At 48.2% G+C, this 18,913-nt stretch overlaps 1 protein-coding gene across 1 annotated transcript in view; it reads left to right on the forward strand.

The window, feature by feature from the left end:
• The first annotated feature begins 649 nt into the window (after positions 1-649).
• COX20 (cytochrome c oxidase assembly factor COX20) overlaps positions 650-18,913 on the forward strand; it is a 236,150-nt gene continuing 217,886 nt past the window's right edge. The window contains exon 1 of the mRNA XM_086927344.1: positions 650-847. Coding sequence (XP_086783470.1) covers positions 731-847 — 117 coding nt within the window. The 5' untranslated portion in view covers positions 650-730. The remainder of the gene's footprint in view (positions 848-18,913) is intronic.

Here is an 18,913-nt window from a genome sequence, read left to right on the forward strand (position 1 = left end):
ATACCACACATGTGACATGTACCATGCCCATAGAAGTTTAATAGTAGAGACATGGCTCCAAAGGAATAATATCTTCCTAAACGCCATTAGGACCACCCTGTGTGTCACACTTATGAAAGCGATGTTTTGGGAACTTGCCCATGGTACTTTTATTCAATTATTGGCCCACTGCATGAGTTTTGGAGTGGTCGGGCTGGTTACCAGCTACTTTATGGGAATTCCATACCAACTGTACAAAAAATATCCTAGCCTTGGGACTAGAAAGCGGGAGTTCAAAAGACAACTTAAGAGCCAGCATATGGCTTCCATTGTTGGAGTCAACCTGCATCAGCCAGAAAGCTCAGTGCCAATGCATAAGCATAAAATTAATAGATTTGGAGAATTAGCCCAATTGAAGGCTAATCATATGCAATCTGAAAACTTGGCAACTATGATGTCAGTTATCCAGAGCGACCTATTTTCTGCTCTCTGACGAAGCGCTCTAAAACCTTTGAAACGAGTTCGCGCTATAAAAATAGCAAATATAAGAAAATAAAGGAAGGTTCCTTCTGGATGGTTCGCCCCGGTAAATTGAGACGAGTGAGGGCATGCTGCGCAGCGGAGATAGAGGATGTTTACATCTATACAATTATGCACGTCACGTGATAGTGAATCGGTACTAACGGTCATTCCTCTAACAGGAAGTAGTCTAGCAAGGCCGATAGCATGCTTGCTGCTATGCCTTTCCTCAATGGCAACTAGCAGCTCTCAGCCCGTGCCCTTGGGCTCTGATGGCCACCCGGGGTCGTCCGACTCCGCTGCTGGCGGAGGGACCCTCCCGCAGACCGCGCCATCATCGGATGATAAGGTTGGAAGCGGCTCCCCCCGCTAGTCTTGTTTATCCACAGTGGCTTTACCGGGCTTTTCTCCGGTGTTGTGGCAATACGATGGGGTACGAGGTGTCCGTGACAACTGGAGGTGGCTTTTGTGGGAGGATCCGGGGGAGTGGGGGCATTAAATGCGGGATGCCGAAGCAGTGCTTGACAATATACACAGTCTTCAACTTGGCAGTGACAAAAAAGTACACCATCTTGTAGATTGCGTTTTTGTTTTCACGTTAATTAATTGATTTTTGTTTGCCTTTAAATGGACGTATGAATATATTCCATGTCATATCATGTGGTGGAGTTTGTAACTGATTTATAGATGCAAGTGCTTTCATATGTTAGTGAAAATAGCACCATATAGCAGCAAATATACATGCAAATTTACAATCAGTGCAATTGAGTTTATTTTATAACAGCATTCTATTGTGTGCAAATCTCGCAATAGCACAATTGGGTCTACTGTAGCAGAGTGCCGGCTACTAATAGCCTATGATTCATTTTGTTTACGTTATCAATATACACCAGGGGACTGCTTATATGCTAGTGCATATTTCGACTAATTGATCTTTATTTGCCTTTAAATGGAATTGCAAATATATTCCATGTTCTGTCATGTGGTAAAGTTTCGTTGCTAATTCATAAGTGTAAGTACTTTCATGTAATTGTGCATTTAACGCTATGTAGCAGCAAATATGCATGTGCAAATACGTAAATCTACAATCAGAACAACTGAATTAATTTTTTGGAGCAGCACTCTTTTTGTGTGCACATCTCGCATTAAAAGCGGTTGGGTCTGTTATAGCCGGGTGCCGGCTACCAATAGCCGGTGTTTCATTCTATTTGTTTTGTCGGTATACTTTTGGGGTCTGCTAGTCTGCAAGTGCATGTTTGAACTAATAGACGGTGAAAAGTGCAAGTGCTTTCTTGTGATTGCCCAGCTACTGCTCCGATGCCCCTAGCTAAAATGCAAAGTAATATAACACCAGCTGAAGTACCAAACACCCTACACTCTCCTACTGTTTAACCCAAATATATGGTTAAGAATACAGTACATTGATGTGTGCAAATTTTACAGATAGCAGCTCTTGATTTTGCCATAAGGACAATGCATAAAACCACATAAATATACATATAAATACTCCACATTCTCTACAGTAAAAGTCACTTATTTAAAATATTGTATTAACTAACTTCAGAAAAAACAGTCATCAATTGATCAATTATAAGTTGATAGCCCCATCCTGCACAGGATTTGATTTAGTTGATGGTACACAAAAAGTTTAAAATATGTAAAAAAAAAAAGCTTATGTTTAACACTAAAACATATATCTAGAACACACCCCTTTATACATCATCCTCCTTGAATTATTCTATTTCTTTCTCGGTTAATTTCATTTCTCCTTTTACTTCTCTCCATCCCTTATCCTAAGTGTACACGTAAATCTTCATCTGATTTTAGGCCATTAGGGGATTTTGAATCAAACATTAAAATGTACCTAGATTCCAGTTGTCTCAATTGCCTTTCTTGATTTCATCCTCTCCTTCTTTTGGGGACCGAGTCAATTTCAAAGTAAGTTAGTTCCTCACTCTTTCCACCATGTATTTCATTTATGTGACGAGCGACCGGGCACACTTCTTTACCGATTGCTCTAAGGTGCTGGAGGATCCTAACATGAGCCATGTGTATAGTTCTGCCAATGTATCGAAGAGGACATGTACACTGCAGCACATATACAACATGGTCACTTTTGCAATTTAGGAACCGTGGAATCCTCCATGGTTTGTGCATGAAAGGTAGACCTACTTCTTTTGTGTTTACACACCTTGCATTTGGGATATTTCGTAAAACCTGGATTCTCAGTGAGCCAGTTCTTTGTTTCAATTACCTCAGGCTGCTCTTTACCAAATCCCCTCTCATAGATTTTGCTCTCCTGAAGGATATAGTTGGCCTTCTGGATACCATATCTCCAATCGTAGGATCCCCTTTAACCAGGTGCCAATGCCTATTCATGCAGTCTCTCACACTGGCATGATAGACATTGTGCCCAGTAATCATCCTGATATCTTGTGCTGTTTTTTCTTTCTCCTTTTTCGCCCTCACTAAGATATCACTTCTGGGTAATTTGTCAACCTTTTTCGTTGCTTGATCTAATACTCATTGACTGTAACTCCTCTCACGAAATCTGTCCTCTAGATTTCGCTGTGCTATTTTTAGAGAAATTGTCTCATTGCAATTTCTTTTCATGCGCAATTTTTCAGCATAGGGAATACTATGTTTTAAACTTTGCGGATGAAAATTTGTGCAATGTAGAATAGAATTCCCAGCTGTGGGTTTCCTGAAGGTCTGTGTATGTATTTCATCTTTTTTAATGAAGACCTCTAAATCAAGATAATGTACATTTACCTCACTTATGGTGCTAGTAAACTTAAGGTCAAGATCATTAACATTTAAGGATTCAATAAACGTGGAGGCACTCCCTGGCGATCCTTTCCAGATAATAAAAAGATCATCTATGAATCTGACCCAGACCTTTATGTGATATATCCATTCCTTTGTGAACTGGACTTTGAGCACCTGCTCTTCCCACCTGTCCATGTGCAAATTTGCATAGCTGGGGGCGAAGCAGGTGCCCATCGCCATTCCCATGAGTTGTCTGTAGGTGTCACTTCCATAAAGAAACAGATTATTATTCAAACATAGCTCTGCCATTTTTAACAGCATTTCAGAATGTTGATACATTCAGACTGATCTTCCGCCTAAATAGTACCTAAGCACTCTGAGTCTATCTTTATGGGCGAACTTCGTATATAACGAGGCAACATCAAGGGTTATCAGCAAATTCTGGCTCTCCCATTGGACATTCTGCAATTTTTTCAAAAAGTCTCCCGTGTCCTTGATATGTGATGGCAGCTGTTTTACAAAATCTTGTAGGAAGTGGTCCAAGTAGCGTGAAGATGTCTCAAATAAACTACCAATGGCAGAGATGATTGACCTACCAGGAGGGGACATTTTGCCCTTATGGATTTTCGGTATTAGATACAAAATGGGCATTATCGGTTTTACCACCTTCAGATATTGATATTATTCATCAGATAACAGGCCCATGCCCCTCCACCTTGAAAGTTCCTTGTGATATTTATTTTTAATCTCTAAAATAATTCTCTGTGGTACTCTTTGGTAGCAGGTCGTATCTTTCAATTGATGCTTGGCTTCTTCGTTTTATTTTTTTAATGGCCACAGGACCACATTCCCACCTTTATCAGATTGTCTCACTACATATGTATGTGTGTGTGTACATATATATACATATGTGTGTGTGTGTGTGTGTGAAATATATATGCTTTTTATCTTCTCTTGTTTTCTCTTTTTCTCTTTCTCACCTGCTTTCTTCTCACTCTCTCCTCCCCACGCCCTGGCATTTTCAACTATTCTACTGTTGTCCCCAGATGACCTCTTTTCCTCTACCTGTACTTTACTCCCTGCACTCAATGCCTACTTTAGTCTTGCCAGCTTTGTTTCCCCTACTTCTTCTTCTGGTATTTCTGCTCCTCCCCTTGAAATGGCACTGCTGTTTTACCGTAAATCCCATGTCATCCCTACTTCTATTCTGTAGCCCTTTGCCAGACTCTTGCTCTCTCAAAAGATCCCTCGAAGTAGTCATGGGATCTCCCGGCTAGTCTCTTCAACATATTGGATGATTTCATGGACGTATTTACCTGATGTATGCTATACGGATTGTATAGTGTATACTATACACTGCAGACAAGTGTTGTTATATCTCCAAACAAGATGTGTAATAATGCAATCATGGAAATGTGATAATACTTTGTATTGGAAGTTAATGGAAAACGAATAAAGTATGTTTTAAAAAAAAGAAGTTGGGTATTTTCTGGATGGTAAGAGTCCTGCAGTACTGAAAATTAAAGAAAAATCAGGGCCCTTTGATTGTCCGAGGGAGGTTACTCTCCCAACGGTACCCCGGGACCAGTCCAACAATGCCAAGCAATCTAATTGCCTGACCCTTACTCAGAAGAAAAAGTTGCAGCCTCATTACAGGACTCGGAGACTCTGGTCCTATGTCCAAGTCAAGTCAAGTCAAGTTAGAATTTATATAGCGCACTACATACCCAGTGGGTCTCAAGGCGCTTGAGGGAGAGGGGGGGGGGGTTTACTTATCGAATATCCAGGTTTTAAGCTGTTTTCTGAAGGCTAGGTGGGACAGCATGGGGACATCTTGACCCCCAAGCACATGTAGGGGAAACCAGAATGACCCCTTAACCCCCCATCCCCTTGGCCAAAAGGTTTTTTTTGCCACAGGTTCTGCTATATTCCCACAAGACCCTGTGCAGCCCTCCCGTTAGATACTGTGGTACTCCAGCGGGAGCCTCTATACAAGCTTTACTCCTTACTGCCACAATACAATACAAGCTTCCTTGGGGAAGCTTGCACAGCACCGCAGTACTACGGGAGAAGCTAGTTAGCATACAACCAAAGGCCACATGCTGTGGGGGAGTTGACTGAATTTGGTCAAAACGCCCTTGAAATTCACTCACTCAAAAAAAGGTTAACGTGACAAAATTGCTTAATATGGTAATAAAGTTTTAGATTATGTAAAAAAGAAAAATAGGCAAGCCAAAGGTTAAGATGAGTTTGCATTTAGGTGTTGAAGTAAAAACTAACATTTAAGAAACTGAAAATTACCTGTTCTAGTTTACTGAGCTAGCTATAAATTATACTCCTACCATGCACTGCATTTGACGTCAGGTATTACATCACTTATCACCTGTTCAATATCATCATTGATGACTTCTCAGATGGCATCATTGATGACATCACTGATGACTTTATCCATTCATTATGACCGTGTTCTTTAGGGTTTATAGACGCAACAAGCTCCAGCTTTGGCCAATTTAATTTTCAACTTAATGGGATTACCCTTTCTTTTGGCCAATTTTCTCTTCACCTTATTGGGATGATCATATTTTTAATTCAAGAGGTTGAACAGTATGCATTTAGTACTAATAAGGCATCTTGTGTCAGACCCTATCGACAACCCTCTGTAGTTTGCTAAAATAAACTACACACATTTGTGAAATGTACACAATGGCATGCAAACGTAGAGCCATGTTTACAACACTAGTATGAGTTAAACCACATTGAAGTGGAACATCCTTACATTATTACAGCTATTTCACATGGGCACGTGCCTATATATCCCCTGGTGGATAATCAAGCAACTGGTTCGTTTTCACAGATTTTTTTAATCAAGCTTTGTCTTTAGGCCGCAACCATATACCTCAGCAACTCTCACCAGGTGTGCTCAGCCTTTACCTTGTTTAATATGGAGTAATACTTACACCCCAAACTCTAGTGATTTGTAAACGTTGCACCATATAACTTTAAACGTACACAATTACATTTGCCTGCATGTCTTGCACTATTTCCAAGCTATAGACCGGCACATGTGCATCCAGTAACTCTACGCTGTATATGACTATGGTGTAGTCAGTGATGCCATCAATTATATCATTTGAGATATCACCATTGATGTCATTTGATATGTCCTTAGCAATGTATTATGTGAGATCCTAAGCAGTGCATGTGTGGGGCAAAACTTACAGTGATCTCAGTAATCTATAACTGGTGAATGTCAATGTTTTTTTTACATTCGTTTTTATCTTATTTCAACACCTGACTATAAATAACATTGCCTTAACCTTTGATTTTTTTCAAGACGTGTGTATGTGTATATATAAATATGTATGTTATAGTTGGGTGTTATAAAAAGATCTGTTTTTGTTTGGAAAAAAAGCCTTCAAAATTCCCGGTTAAACACAAAGGTTAAAGTAATGTTATAGTTAGGTAAATCCACCACTGACAACTTTAAAGGTATGAACTTAAAAAAACCCACAGAAATTCACAAGTTAAAGTTAGCAGAGCTAACTATAACTTGCGCCCCACCATATACTGCTTATTTCCTCCCATATTACCCCAATGAACAGTTGAGAGCTCCTTTCTGAAGAAGCTATAAATTCTTCTTGGTTCACCACCCGTGTTCCTTCTTGTGAGAAAACCAAAGCATGAGGCTGGCGGAATTGGCGGGTGTGCCGTAAAATTCAATGTGAAACCTTTGCACCGTTTGCAGCACCCAAGCATACCCCTGTCACTGGGACCCTGTCTGTCATGGGCAGGGAGAGGACTGTAATGACTCTTCCTTTCCACCCCGTGCACAGGATGCATACGGCCCCTTTAACGCTGCATGGGCCTTCCCGGGGGTGGAAACCTATCCCACGACGTCACCAGCGTTCCGCCTATCAGGGACTGAGGAGGCGGTCATAACGCTGGATCCAGAAGAAGATGGCGCGAAAGCCGGAGGAAGAGTAATAGCGGAGAAGCCGGAGCCGAACAGCGTTATCCTCGAAGCCCACAGGAAGACGGAGAGTGGAGACGCCGAAGAGCGCGAAACCAGGAGGACCGACACGCCAGGAGGCCACCGTCACCACGAGTTGCCCCGCCGCACTTCTGGAGAAATGTGGCTGGACAAGGTACCGGGACGCATACTGCCACTGGCGTTCTCACGGGGAGGGACTGGGTCAGGGGAGGGTTAAGGGAGGTCAAGGGGCTGTGTGTGTATTCATTCGTATTCCTTTTGTTCTCACCGCATTTGGTACACACTGTCCACCTGAGTCTTGCGTGGGTGCTACGAAACCTTTTGTTTTAAGAACTGGTGGCAGATCCTGGTGATACCTCACACACCCGCGCCCCCCCCCCTCTTCTACGTATAAAAACCAGACCCAGTAGAAATCGAAAGGTCTTTGTTTTCTTTTCACACCCATACCGGAGAGACGTGGTGAACCCAGTGAGTGAAGCCCCGAAGACAGGGAGAGGAACAAGTTTAGAGACCAGACCAAAACCTCCTCACAAAAGCCACAGTCATCCCCTCAAGACATCGGACGGATGTTTACTTGCATAAGTTGTTTATTGAAGAAAGAAAAATAAAGACTTCGAATCTGAAAGTCTATAGTTGTTGGACAGTCCTTCCTCTGTCGCCACGCCCCCCGCCCCCCCTGCCTATCATCCAGTCACAAGTGGCAAGCCAGATAGGAGTCGTAGAGAAGAGCCACCATCTGACACAAGATGGAAAATCTACTCCAACAAATGAAGGAGGAACAGGCTAAGCTGGCCTGGGCAATAGAACAGACGTCTACCCAAGCCGATGCAGATCGTACAGCCTTCACCACGGCTATACAGAGTCAGTCTGATCACTTAAGAAAGAAAGCAGGACAAACCCAACTCATGACTGTCCCTGGACAGGGGAGACTCCCCGTCCCCCCTCCGGGAACGGTCGTTCCCCTACAGAAATACACACCTCCTTGGCGTTTTTTTTTTAACTTTGAAAGGGCTGCTAGGGCCAGCGCTTGGTCTGGAGATAGATGGCCTTTCTACCTTGCTCCTCTTTTAACGGGAGAGGCACAAGCCGCATATCAGATGGTGAACAAAGACGGCACCACCAGCTATTTTTTTGTTTGAATAGGTATTATTAGTTTTCAGCATAGATATGCGATACAAATTTGCTCAATAATCAAAGGAAAAGGGCACATACGCTTTCCAAAACATTACAGCGACAATTCAGCATGGTTAAAACACTCAACGAGTTAATGAACACATATCACATTGCTCTTGGCAGGATGGATGAGAAGTGTTAAGAGAAATCTTGACTGTAGAGTGTGTGAAGTCGCATGCAGTCGGTGGCGGTATAGTCTGGAGTTCGGGGATAAGATGTGAAGCGGCATGCCCTTTCAGTCGCGTGCCTTCCCCAGGTCCAACCCGGCAGGTAACATTTGATGTGTCCTCCATTGTAAGGTCGCTGCACAAGTGCTGCGGGCCAAACGGCCATCGGCAACTAATTCAATATTCTCAACTTTATAACCGTCATGTTAAACGAAAAAACTTCCATGACACATGTATTTAACCAACAAAAAAAGAAAAAAATGGGACAAAATAAGGAAAAATTTAACTCCAATAATATGAAGTGGGGGGGAGGGCTAAAGACAAAAAAAAGAACACAATATAAGAAGGACCGGGTTGGAGAACGTATGGATTGAGAAGAGCATTGATGCATGTCTGTGGGAGCAGGTGTCTGATTCCGGGGTAGGTTGTGGAGTGATATAATTTCGACGAGGTGTGGGTCTCTCTCAGGGCTGAAGAGTAGCTTAGCTATGTCTGACAAGCCCCAGGGTGTTGGTGCTGAAGGATGTGTGGTTTTGGGCTGCGGTCGTTCTGAGTCTCCGCTGCAGCACATCTCAGCGCAGGTGTGGATAATGTCCTGCACACGGCTGAATTGTGGGGGTATCGACGGGGGCATGGGGCATTCCAACCTGTCCACTGTCCGAGGCCTGCTCTAGAAGGGGCGTCATCTAAGTGATTCCCTGATCCAAACTCGCCTGCTGGAAAGACTTATGGGTATCATCCCAGAGTTGTGCAATGGGGAATTTCCTCAGCCCTGCCGTCTCCTCCCTGTGTAGTACGGCACTTTCCGCCCTCGCCCAGTTATCAAAAGACGCATACCAGTGTTTTGCATGTGGGGGTTCACCATGTTTCCAGCTTTTGGTGAGCAATCGCTTGGCCGTGACTAGTCCCAAGTCCCAGAATCTAGCTGGTACTTTGGTGAGTTTAGTCCTCTTATACAGCACCAAAACACAGGCCTCCCATGAGTGTGGCAGGTCCTCGCCGGTGCTCTGGTTCAGTATGGTTGTCATCGTGCTCCAGTATGGCTGTACATTGGGGCAGGCCCAAAGCATGTGTAAGATATCCGCGCCAATCAAGGAGCATCTTGGACACGCAGTTGTGATAACCTGGAATTATTTATTGATCTTTTCTGGCGACAGATACGCATAGTGTAATATGTAGAATTGTATTATCTTGAAGCGGGAGTTGCGCGGGATATTGACTGGGCCTGCCAGTACCATTGTCCATTCTTTGTCCGTCCATGCCCTGCCCCTATCCGTTGTCCATTTATCCCGTAGATGTTGGGTGGAGTATTGTGTGTGCATTAGGAGAGCTTGCGCTAGCCAATAGACTATGTGGGAGCCATTGCCCATAATATGGAGGTATTGCACAAAGTGGTGCGTTGGTAGCTCCTCGGATATATCTCCCAGGGCCGCGCAAGCGTGCGTATTATGGGTGCATGGAGGAGAAACTGCCCGGCTGGTAGGCCTGTGTCCCTGACTAAGTCCTCAAAGGGAAGCAGGGTGCTGTCTGTATACAAATCATCTAGTGTTTCCACATCAGCCTGCGCCCACCTCTCCAGCGCAGCCTCCGTCACCACTCCACCGTCTCTGGGAGTTCCCAGCTGCGGAAGCGCTGGGGCATAGGGCTTCACCTCTCGGGTGAGTCTCAAGCTACGTAAGAAATACCTGCGAGCCACCGCCACGTGCAGCTGCGTCGGGCAGAGAGCTCTGGTCAGGGGGTGAAATAGCGTGCAGATCTGCGTGTGGGTCCATGTTGTAACATCCGTGGCAGTGTCACATAAGTTCCTTCCGCTCAGCCATCCCGTCACACATTGCAGCTGCGCCGCCAGGTAATACAGTTCCAGGTTTGGGACCACGAGGCCTCCGGCATCTGTGGGCGCGTAGAGCTTCGTCAACGCTACACAGGGCCTCCCTGTGTTCCAGATGAGGTTACGAAGTGAGGTTTCTAGTTCCCAAAACACCCGGGGCGGAACATATACTGGGATATTGGCATAATAGTATAAGAGTCTCGGTAAGACTATCATCTTCGTCAGTGCAACCCGGCCGGGCATATTCAGAGGAAGAGTCTTCCAGAAGGCCATCTGCGCTTGCAATGATGAAATGGCTCGAATTAGGTTTCCCTCCAATATGTCAGACGGGGTTCTGTAAACGTGTATCCCCAGATACCGGAACGTGGTGGGGTACCAGGCGAGCCTCCCGCCGTTAATGTTAATGTCTCACTCTTGCGCATCCGGGCTGAAGGAATATGCTCCGGATTTGGCCCAGTTTACCCTGAGCCCCGACATTCTCTCAAAGGCTCCTAAAGTATCCGACAGGGACTGTGGTAGGCAAGTCAGGTCCTTGACGTAGAGGAGCAAGTCGTCGGCGTACAATGAGACCGCATGCATACAATCTGCCTGTGGGATCCCCCAACTCCTCTCCCTGCGTTCTCAATAGTGCTGCTAGAGGCTCCATGGCCAGCGAAAAAAGTAATGGGGATAGGGGGCAACCCTGTCTCCGTTCCCGGATTGCGTCAGACAACAGCCTACCAGTGCGGACCCGTACGGTAGGCTTTTGGTATAGCAATCCCACCATTTTGATAAAATCGCCTCCAGTGTCGTATTTCTCCAGCATTGCTCTGAGATAGGGCCACTCCACCGGGTCAAATGCCTTCTCGAGGTCCAGCACGAGGAACCCCAACCGAAGCCAGTGATGTGTGGCATAGTACTGCATTCTAAATAGCCTTTGGATATTGTGGGAGGTACTTCGCTTAGGCACAAAACCGTTCTGATCGTGGTGTACTAGAGTTGAGACCAGAGGGGCCAGACGCTGCGCCAAGGTGGATGCAAGTATCTTATAGTCTGTTCAGTATGGCCAACGGATGGTACGAGCCCAAGCACGTGCCATCCCTGCCGGGTTTCAGGAGGGAAATGAGGGTGGCCTCGTTCAGCGTGGGAGGGAGGGAGGAATCTTCTGCAGCAGCTGCATACATTTTTAGCAGCTCTGGGATAAGGATGTCTGAGCATGCTTTGAAATATTCTGCAGGGAGCCCGTCCGGGCCAGGGGACTTGCCATTAGAGAGGGCAAATATAGCAGTACGCAGCTCATCTGGCGCAAGCAGCGCCCCCAGGTCGCCTTGTTGTGCGGCAGTTCGCTTCGGTAGCTGAATGTCTGCGAGGTAATCAGCTATATTTGGGGCGGAGGTCCCGCAGCTGAGAGCGATACAGAGCTCGGTAGTGACCTACAAAAGCCGTGTGAATCTTGTACTGTGTGTACACCACTTCACCTTAGTCAGTGCATATCGCAGTTACGGGCGCTGAGCGATCTTCCTGCATAACGAGCCAGGCCAGCAACTTCCCGGGCTTATCGCTGAGGTGGTGTGTGCGCGCTGAGTGGGCCGCATAGTTGATGTGGCGGAGCCGTTCCAACAAGCGTGCATGTTCTGCGCGTGCTGTGAGCAATGGGCTGTCTGCACCTCCTACTGCCTCCTGTTCTCGTTGGAGCAAATCAGTTTCTATTTGTGTCAGTTCCCCCTCTAGCTGTTTCTGCAGATGCCCCTGCGTGCCCAAGCAGTGCCCCCTGACAACGACCTTGAAAGCGTCCCACTCGATTTGGGGGGAGGACGCAGTGCCAGTGTTCTCCTCAAAGTATTGTGCCGTTTGTGCAGAAAGGGAGTCTCGTAAAGGAGCGTCAAGGAGTAATGCTGGTTGTAGTCTCCAGGTGGGAATGGGCGGGCGCGGGCGCTCCCATGCTATGTCCAACATGTGTGGGTTGTGGTCGGAGTGAGTGCGTCCCATATAATATGCGTCCAAGGCAATGGGGAGAAGTTCAGTGGACCCCATGTACCTATCTAACCGCACGTGCAAGGAATGCGCGCCTGAATAATAGGAGTACATTCTAGTGGTGGGATTGCGGGCGCGCCAAACATCATGCAGGTCCCACTGCGCTGCCCGGGTGGTAAGAGCTTTCATGGCGCCATGCGCTGGTGCGCCGGCATGGGGTGGGGAGGAGCGATACAGCGTGGCATCAAGAATGCAGTTATAGTCGCTCCCCAGTATCCAGGGGACGCCGTGCCAAGGCGCCAGCTTCGCAGACAGTTGCGCAAAGAAACCCCCCTGGTCTGTGTTAGGGGAATACAGGGATGCCAGAACAACCTGCTGCCCGTCCAATCTGCCATGTACGATGGCAACCCTGCCTTCTGGGTCTATGTGGGAGTATGTTGTCGTAAACGGTGTCCCTGGTCTCACCCATAACAGCGCCTCTCGGGCATAGGAGGAGAATTCTGTGGCATATAGTTGCCCGCGCCATCTACGGCATAATGTTTGTACTTCCGCCTTATTTAAATGCGTCTCTTGTAAGAGTTAGATATGGACATGGTGACGCTTAAGGTAGGAGTAAATTGGATACCTGCGCGCTGGTGTGTGCACGCCTCTTATATTCCAGGTGCATATTTTTATCTCAGTCATTTTAACACATTAGGTGACACCCGCGCCCACCATTTTCCCACCACAAGATCCCGCCCCTGCAGTCTCCACGCATCCCCGCTGCTCATCCTCAAAGACATCTTCAATGACATTAGGAATAAGTTCTCAATAAAGGATCGTACATTAAAGGATATGACAAACCACAAAAGTCCAAACCACTGAAAAATACCAAAAGGTCAGTTGCTGAACGTGCCGCCGTCCAAACTCTCTATCGAGATAATTAACATTTCAGTTCAGGGGGTCACAGTACACTGGGCACAGCTGCGATGTTACAATAGCATGGCCATCAAAGGAAGCTTCTCCCCTCCCCAGGCCTCAGGAAGTAGGCAGTATCAAGCAGGAAACATATGAGCGATCATCGCATGGTTCGCTATACGTATGTCAATTGAGGCAGACCATAGCTGGGCAGAGTGAACAGAGTTGTGCGCCACACACCTGGCTGGGCGGCCAGAGGTTAAGGCCTGTCAGCCGGGGGTGGCAGAGGAGCACCACCAGTCTGGCGCTGTGTCACGGACCAATCTCTAGCGGTAGTACTCTCTGCGCCATGCGTCCGTGGCCTCGTGTCTCGATGGGGACTCTGTCCCGAGCGCCCACCAGATCACAATTCAGCAAATGCAGACGCCTACAGTGCGACCAGAGGTTTACTGTTCAGATGTTCTCCGTCTGGGGCCGGTATTACCGTTCAGTTAATCAAGTCCGCCATCTGCGGCGTGACATCCGGTGGCTCCGTGGACATTTGTGAGTCAGGTAGCCCGTAAATAGCCTCGTCATCACTGGTGAAGGCTCGGGGGATGGTGTCCGGAGCATGATTGAATGCTGGGGAGCTACTGATTTCCGTCACTCTCCGGAGGGCATCTTGTTGCTCCAGGAGAACAAGTTCTACAGGCGGGGTGAGGTCTACCTTCCCCTGTGTCTGGTGGGCCGTCTGTGATTTGCGCCTGCGGCGCCGCCGCGGTCCGCGGGTGCGCGTTATTTTGGCTGACCCCGGTACCCATCGAGGTGTTGAGTCTATGCTGCTGTCCAGCCAGGCCTCGGTTTCCTCGGGGCTGGTGAAAAAGTCTGTTTTGTCTTGAGCCAGCACTCTTAGTTTGGCAGGGAAAAGAAGGGAATATTTGAGGCCTACTTGGCGTAGACACTGTTTCACAACGAGGAAGGAGTGTCTCTGGCGCTGCACCTGGACAGTGTAGTCGGGGAAAAACACTATTTTAGCGTTGTCGATCTGGACCTCCCCGAGCTTCCTGGTTTCACGTAGGATAGAATCGCGGTCCCGATAATTCAGGACTCGAAGCAGGAGCCGTCTAGGATTAGACCCCGTGGGGAGAGGCCTCGTCGGCACACGGTGCGCACGTTCCACCACGAAGTGCGGCGACAGGGCGCCTTCCAGTAGCAGGGTCCTCAGCCAGTTCTCCACGTGCATCGCAGGTTCCCTCCCCTCCCATTTCTCCGGTACACCGACGATTCTGATGTTGTTTCGCCGTGCCCGCCCTTCTGCATCCTCGGCACGGTCCTCTAAGAACTCAACTCTGTTCAGGAGATCCCGCACTGGTTTATCCGTCTGGCTGACCCGGGGTTCAAGATCCGCCATTGCGCCTTCCAGGGACGTGGTGCGGTCAGCCAATTTCTTGTGGTCGGCGCGGAGATGGGTGACAATGGCAACGCTGTCTTTAGGGAAGTGCGAGTGAGCTGTAGCGATTCTTCCAGCCGTTCCATGGCGGCTAGCACAGTGTCCAGCTTCGTAGCCACGTGGTCGGCGTCCGCCAGTTTCTGTAGCTTGTCCATTTTCCCTTTCGGCGGTGCACCCCCAGTGCCAGTTTGTGTCTTCACACCCCCAGACATGGGCAGAGCAATAAACGGGGGAAGCCCGCTGACCCGGCAAGAACCACCAACAGTGGGGCCACCTCTACCGGCAACCCAGGTGGTGCAGGCCTGATGATGCAGCGCCCAGTAGGATTCCGGGTATCAGTGGCATGATTAACAAGGCCGCCGTGTTTCTGCTCCAGTGCTAGATGGTCGCAGCCAACGCGAGTGGGTCTGGTCGTGGCCACAGGTGTATCGAGTGGCTGGGCACCGGCCTTGGTTCCCAAGGCGCGCCAGTTGGCCAGAGGCCGCAGAGAATGCAGGCAGCCGTCGCGGTGCGTGTAGCTTGTACAGGCACACTCTATATCGCTGCGGTGCTCACGCCCTGCAGCAGTCGTGGTGCTGGCTGATGTTGTGGGCCATCCCTGTCAGCGTGGGGCGTCTACCTGCAACCGTGTCCCCCAAGAAGTAGGCGCCCCTGCCTAGATCCGATATCGGCTCCTCACAAGGCCGACAGCGCCTCGAGTTGCAGGCCCCGCCTCCAGGCCCAGTTCCCGGGCCTGATCCCCGGCCTCTCGTGGTCGCGCTCGCCGGCCAGGCGACGCGGCAGGAATGGCTCGGTAGGGTCCGGGCGGCCGGGAGTGACCAAGCAGCACCAAAGTTGGCAGGAAGGTGCAGGATGGTATGTGGGCACTCCGCCTGCATTTTCTGCCCGATCAGGATAACTTTGACTGAGAATCGGCCAGGGGAAGGGGAGCTCAGGCCGGAGCTCTGCCCTTGCACGTCTGCAGCCATTGCGTGCCTAGCCACGCCCCTCACGGCACCAGCAGCTATGCCGCGGTCAAACAGTACATTCCAGACCGTCTGGGGGTAGACGAAGAAACCCGTTGGCTAAAATTTCGCCAAGAACGAGGATCCCCAGGAGACCGCCCCAAAACTCTGTTTTATAAATTAAAAGGACCAGCGGATTTGTGGCTCAAACCACACGAGTTCAACCTGGAAGAGGTTATGAATAAAATATACCTCGAACAGTTCTTAGAGGCACTACCATATGGGACCCAACGCTGGCTGAAGCAACATGCGGGGTTGACTCTCGAGCATGCAATCGAAATGGCTACCTCATATGCCCGTGCCTAAGGTCGCCCCGCCATAAAAGAGCCTGAAAAGACCAATAGAAACATGCCAGGGAAACCAGACTAGAAGTCTGTGAAAGGCCCAACTGAACCACCACGACCTAGTTATCCTCGACCTGACATTCCACCAATTTCAGGTCCCCAGTGTTATGACTGTGGGGAGTGGGGGCACATAGCGCGGTACTGCCGCAAGAAGAAAGAAAAAGAAGAAGAATCCATGGATGTGAGCTACGCCCCCATTCACTCCTAAACGCCCAAGAAACTGGTCCGGTATTCTATGTGAGTGTGGTTATCAATGGGAGTTGTAAAAGCACTATTTGACTCGGACTGTAAACATTCGGTGGTGAGGCAGGAATTAGTAACCCCCTCTTCTCTTTTGCCTGGGAATACAGTTCACATTAGATGCGTGCATGGGGGCGTCAAGGAATATCCCTTAGCTAAAATAACTCTTTGCAGTGCCTCAGGGAAGGAGACAGAAGTGGTGGTAGGGGTTTTAGCGTCTCTCCCCGAGCCAGTCATTGTAAGGATTGATAATCCCGGCTTCATCACCCTCATGTCTGACGCCATTACAAAAACACCACGCGATAAACTCCTAACATCAGAACCCTGGGCCTGGGACAAACATTTCAGAACAGCTCAGCTAAACGATGCTAGCCTCACTAACGCTTGGCAAATGGCTCGCACTGATCAGGACCCCTTAAACAGGACTTATCCTGCTTTTATTGAAAAAAAGGGACTGTTGTACAGATTAGCCAAAGCCGATGTGGTCCCTCAACTCCTGGTCCCTACAGACTTCAGGGACCAAATACTCTTCTTTGCCCATGCGCATTTATTAGCGGGGCATTCTGGTGCAGAAAAAACGGGGCAGGCCATTCTTCAACACTTCTTTTGGCCAGGCGTATACGCACAAATACAGCGATACTGCCAGGAATGTCCAATTTGCCAATGGCGCAATACATATGTCCCTCCCGCAGTACCTCTGAATCCCCTGCATATCATAGGAAAGCCTTTCGATCGTTTGGGAATGGACCTTATTGGCCCATTACCCAGATCTGCTCGAGGACACCAGTATGCATTAGTACTGGTAGATTATGCCACCCGTAACCCGGAGGCTTTTCCCCTCCGGGACGCCACCTCCTCCGCTATAGCCCAAAGACTAGTAGAGGTGTTTTCGCGTATGGTTTTCCTCAGAGAGATCATTACTGATCAAGGCACACCTTTTGTGTCTAGATTAATGAGACGGGTCTGCAACCAGCTACGAATCAAACATATCAAGATATCCGTTTACCATCCCCAGACAGACGGCTTGGTAAAAAATGATACTTATATAGCGCACTACTCACCCGCAAAGGTCTCAAGGCGCTTGTACGAATACCGCTGTGGAACCCATCCTGGCTTTCCCTGTGAGGCGTCCACTCCTGGGCACCCCCAAGGTGAAGGCCAGGCATCCTTAGCGTTGTGGGGGCCGTTGTGGAGATTAAGCAAGCTATTGCCCAGAGTTGCAGAGTGGGACTCCATGATTGGAATAGGCACCGTGGCGAGAATTATCAGGTCCGTGGAATTTTGAGCCCAAGACCCACCGAGGCGGGGAATTGAACCCTGGTCCCGCTAGACCTCTGCATCAGGGTCTGCCGCTCTAATCATTGAGCCACACTTCTCCAGAGCGGTATAATGGGAGTCTAAAGCTCACCCTGAAAAAACTTCTGTCTGGGGATGGCAAAAATTGGGATCAACTGTTACCACTGGCTCTTTTTGTCCTCCGCAGCCAAAAACAAGCCAGCTTGGGTACTTCTCCTTTCGAACTGTTGTTCGGACGGAGCCCGAGAACCTTATTGGAGATCACCAAAGACAGTTCGGAGAAAGAGGGAGCCCAAGAAGCTGAAGCTTTATTGGATTATACCCGCCAACTGCAAACCAGGCTCCATAAACTCAGAACCTTAGCTCACGAACATCTAGCCTTAGCCCAAACAAAACAGAAAACTTTCTATGATAGAGGGAAAAGGTGGAGGGAACTGAACACCGGTGATTGGGCCTTGGTGTTGTGGCGCTCTTCCACACACAAGCATCAGAAAGATAGGAAGAACCACATACCTGTTGCAACTGGCTGGGAACAGGAAAAACATTTACCATATTAACCTGTTGAAAAAGTGGTTGGGTAAACCCCCTCAACAGGTCCACACTCTCACTGCCATAACTTCCCCTCACACTGTCCATGATACTCCTATCAACCCCGAGTTAACCGATACACAAAAAGAAGTTCTCTCACTTTTGCTCCGCTATTCTGACGTTTTCTCAGATTAACCAGGGTGAACCCAGATAGCTGTACATTCCATCCCTACAGCTCCAGGTGTCGTGGTTAAACAGAAACCATACCGCATCCCGAAGCAAGACGCCTTGCCTTCCAAGAAGAAGTCAACCAAATGTTGCGATCTGGAGTGATAGTCCCGTCGCTTAGCAATTGGTGTTCACCAGTGGTTCTTGTCCCAAAACCGGATGGCAGCATCCGGTTTTGTATTGACTTCCGAGCAGTGAACAGGGTCTCCAAACAAGACGCCTATCCACTTCCTCGAGTGGATGAATTGCTCAAACGCCTTGGTGAGGCTACCAATATCACCACCATAGACCTCACCAAAGGCTATTGGCAAATTCCCCTAGCCCTTGCTGACCAAGAAAAAACGCATTTTTCACTCCCTCTGGCCACTTCCATTTCACCGTCCTCCCTTTTGTATTGCACAGCGCACCGGCAACATTCCAAAGGGCCATGGATACCATGATTTCATCTCACCGTCCTTATTAGTCCACCTATCTGGACGACATCGTCGTATTCAGCAAGACGTGGGGGAACCACACCAAACATATAGAGAACATCCTCTCTAGTCTCAGGGCAACAGGGTTCCACAAT

The sequence above is a fragment of the Lissotriton vulgaris genome, chromosome 6 (assembly GCF_964263255.1).
Source record: "Lissotriton vulgaris chromosome 6, aLisVul1.2, whole genome shotgun sequence".
NCBI classification, from domain to species: Eukaryota; Metazoa; Chordata; class Amphibia; order Caudata; family Salamandridae; genus Lissotriton; species Lissotriton vulgaris.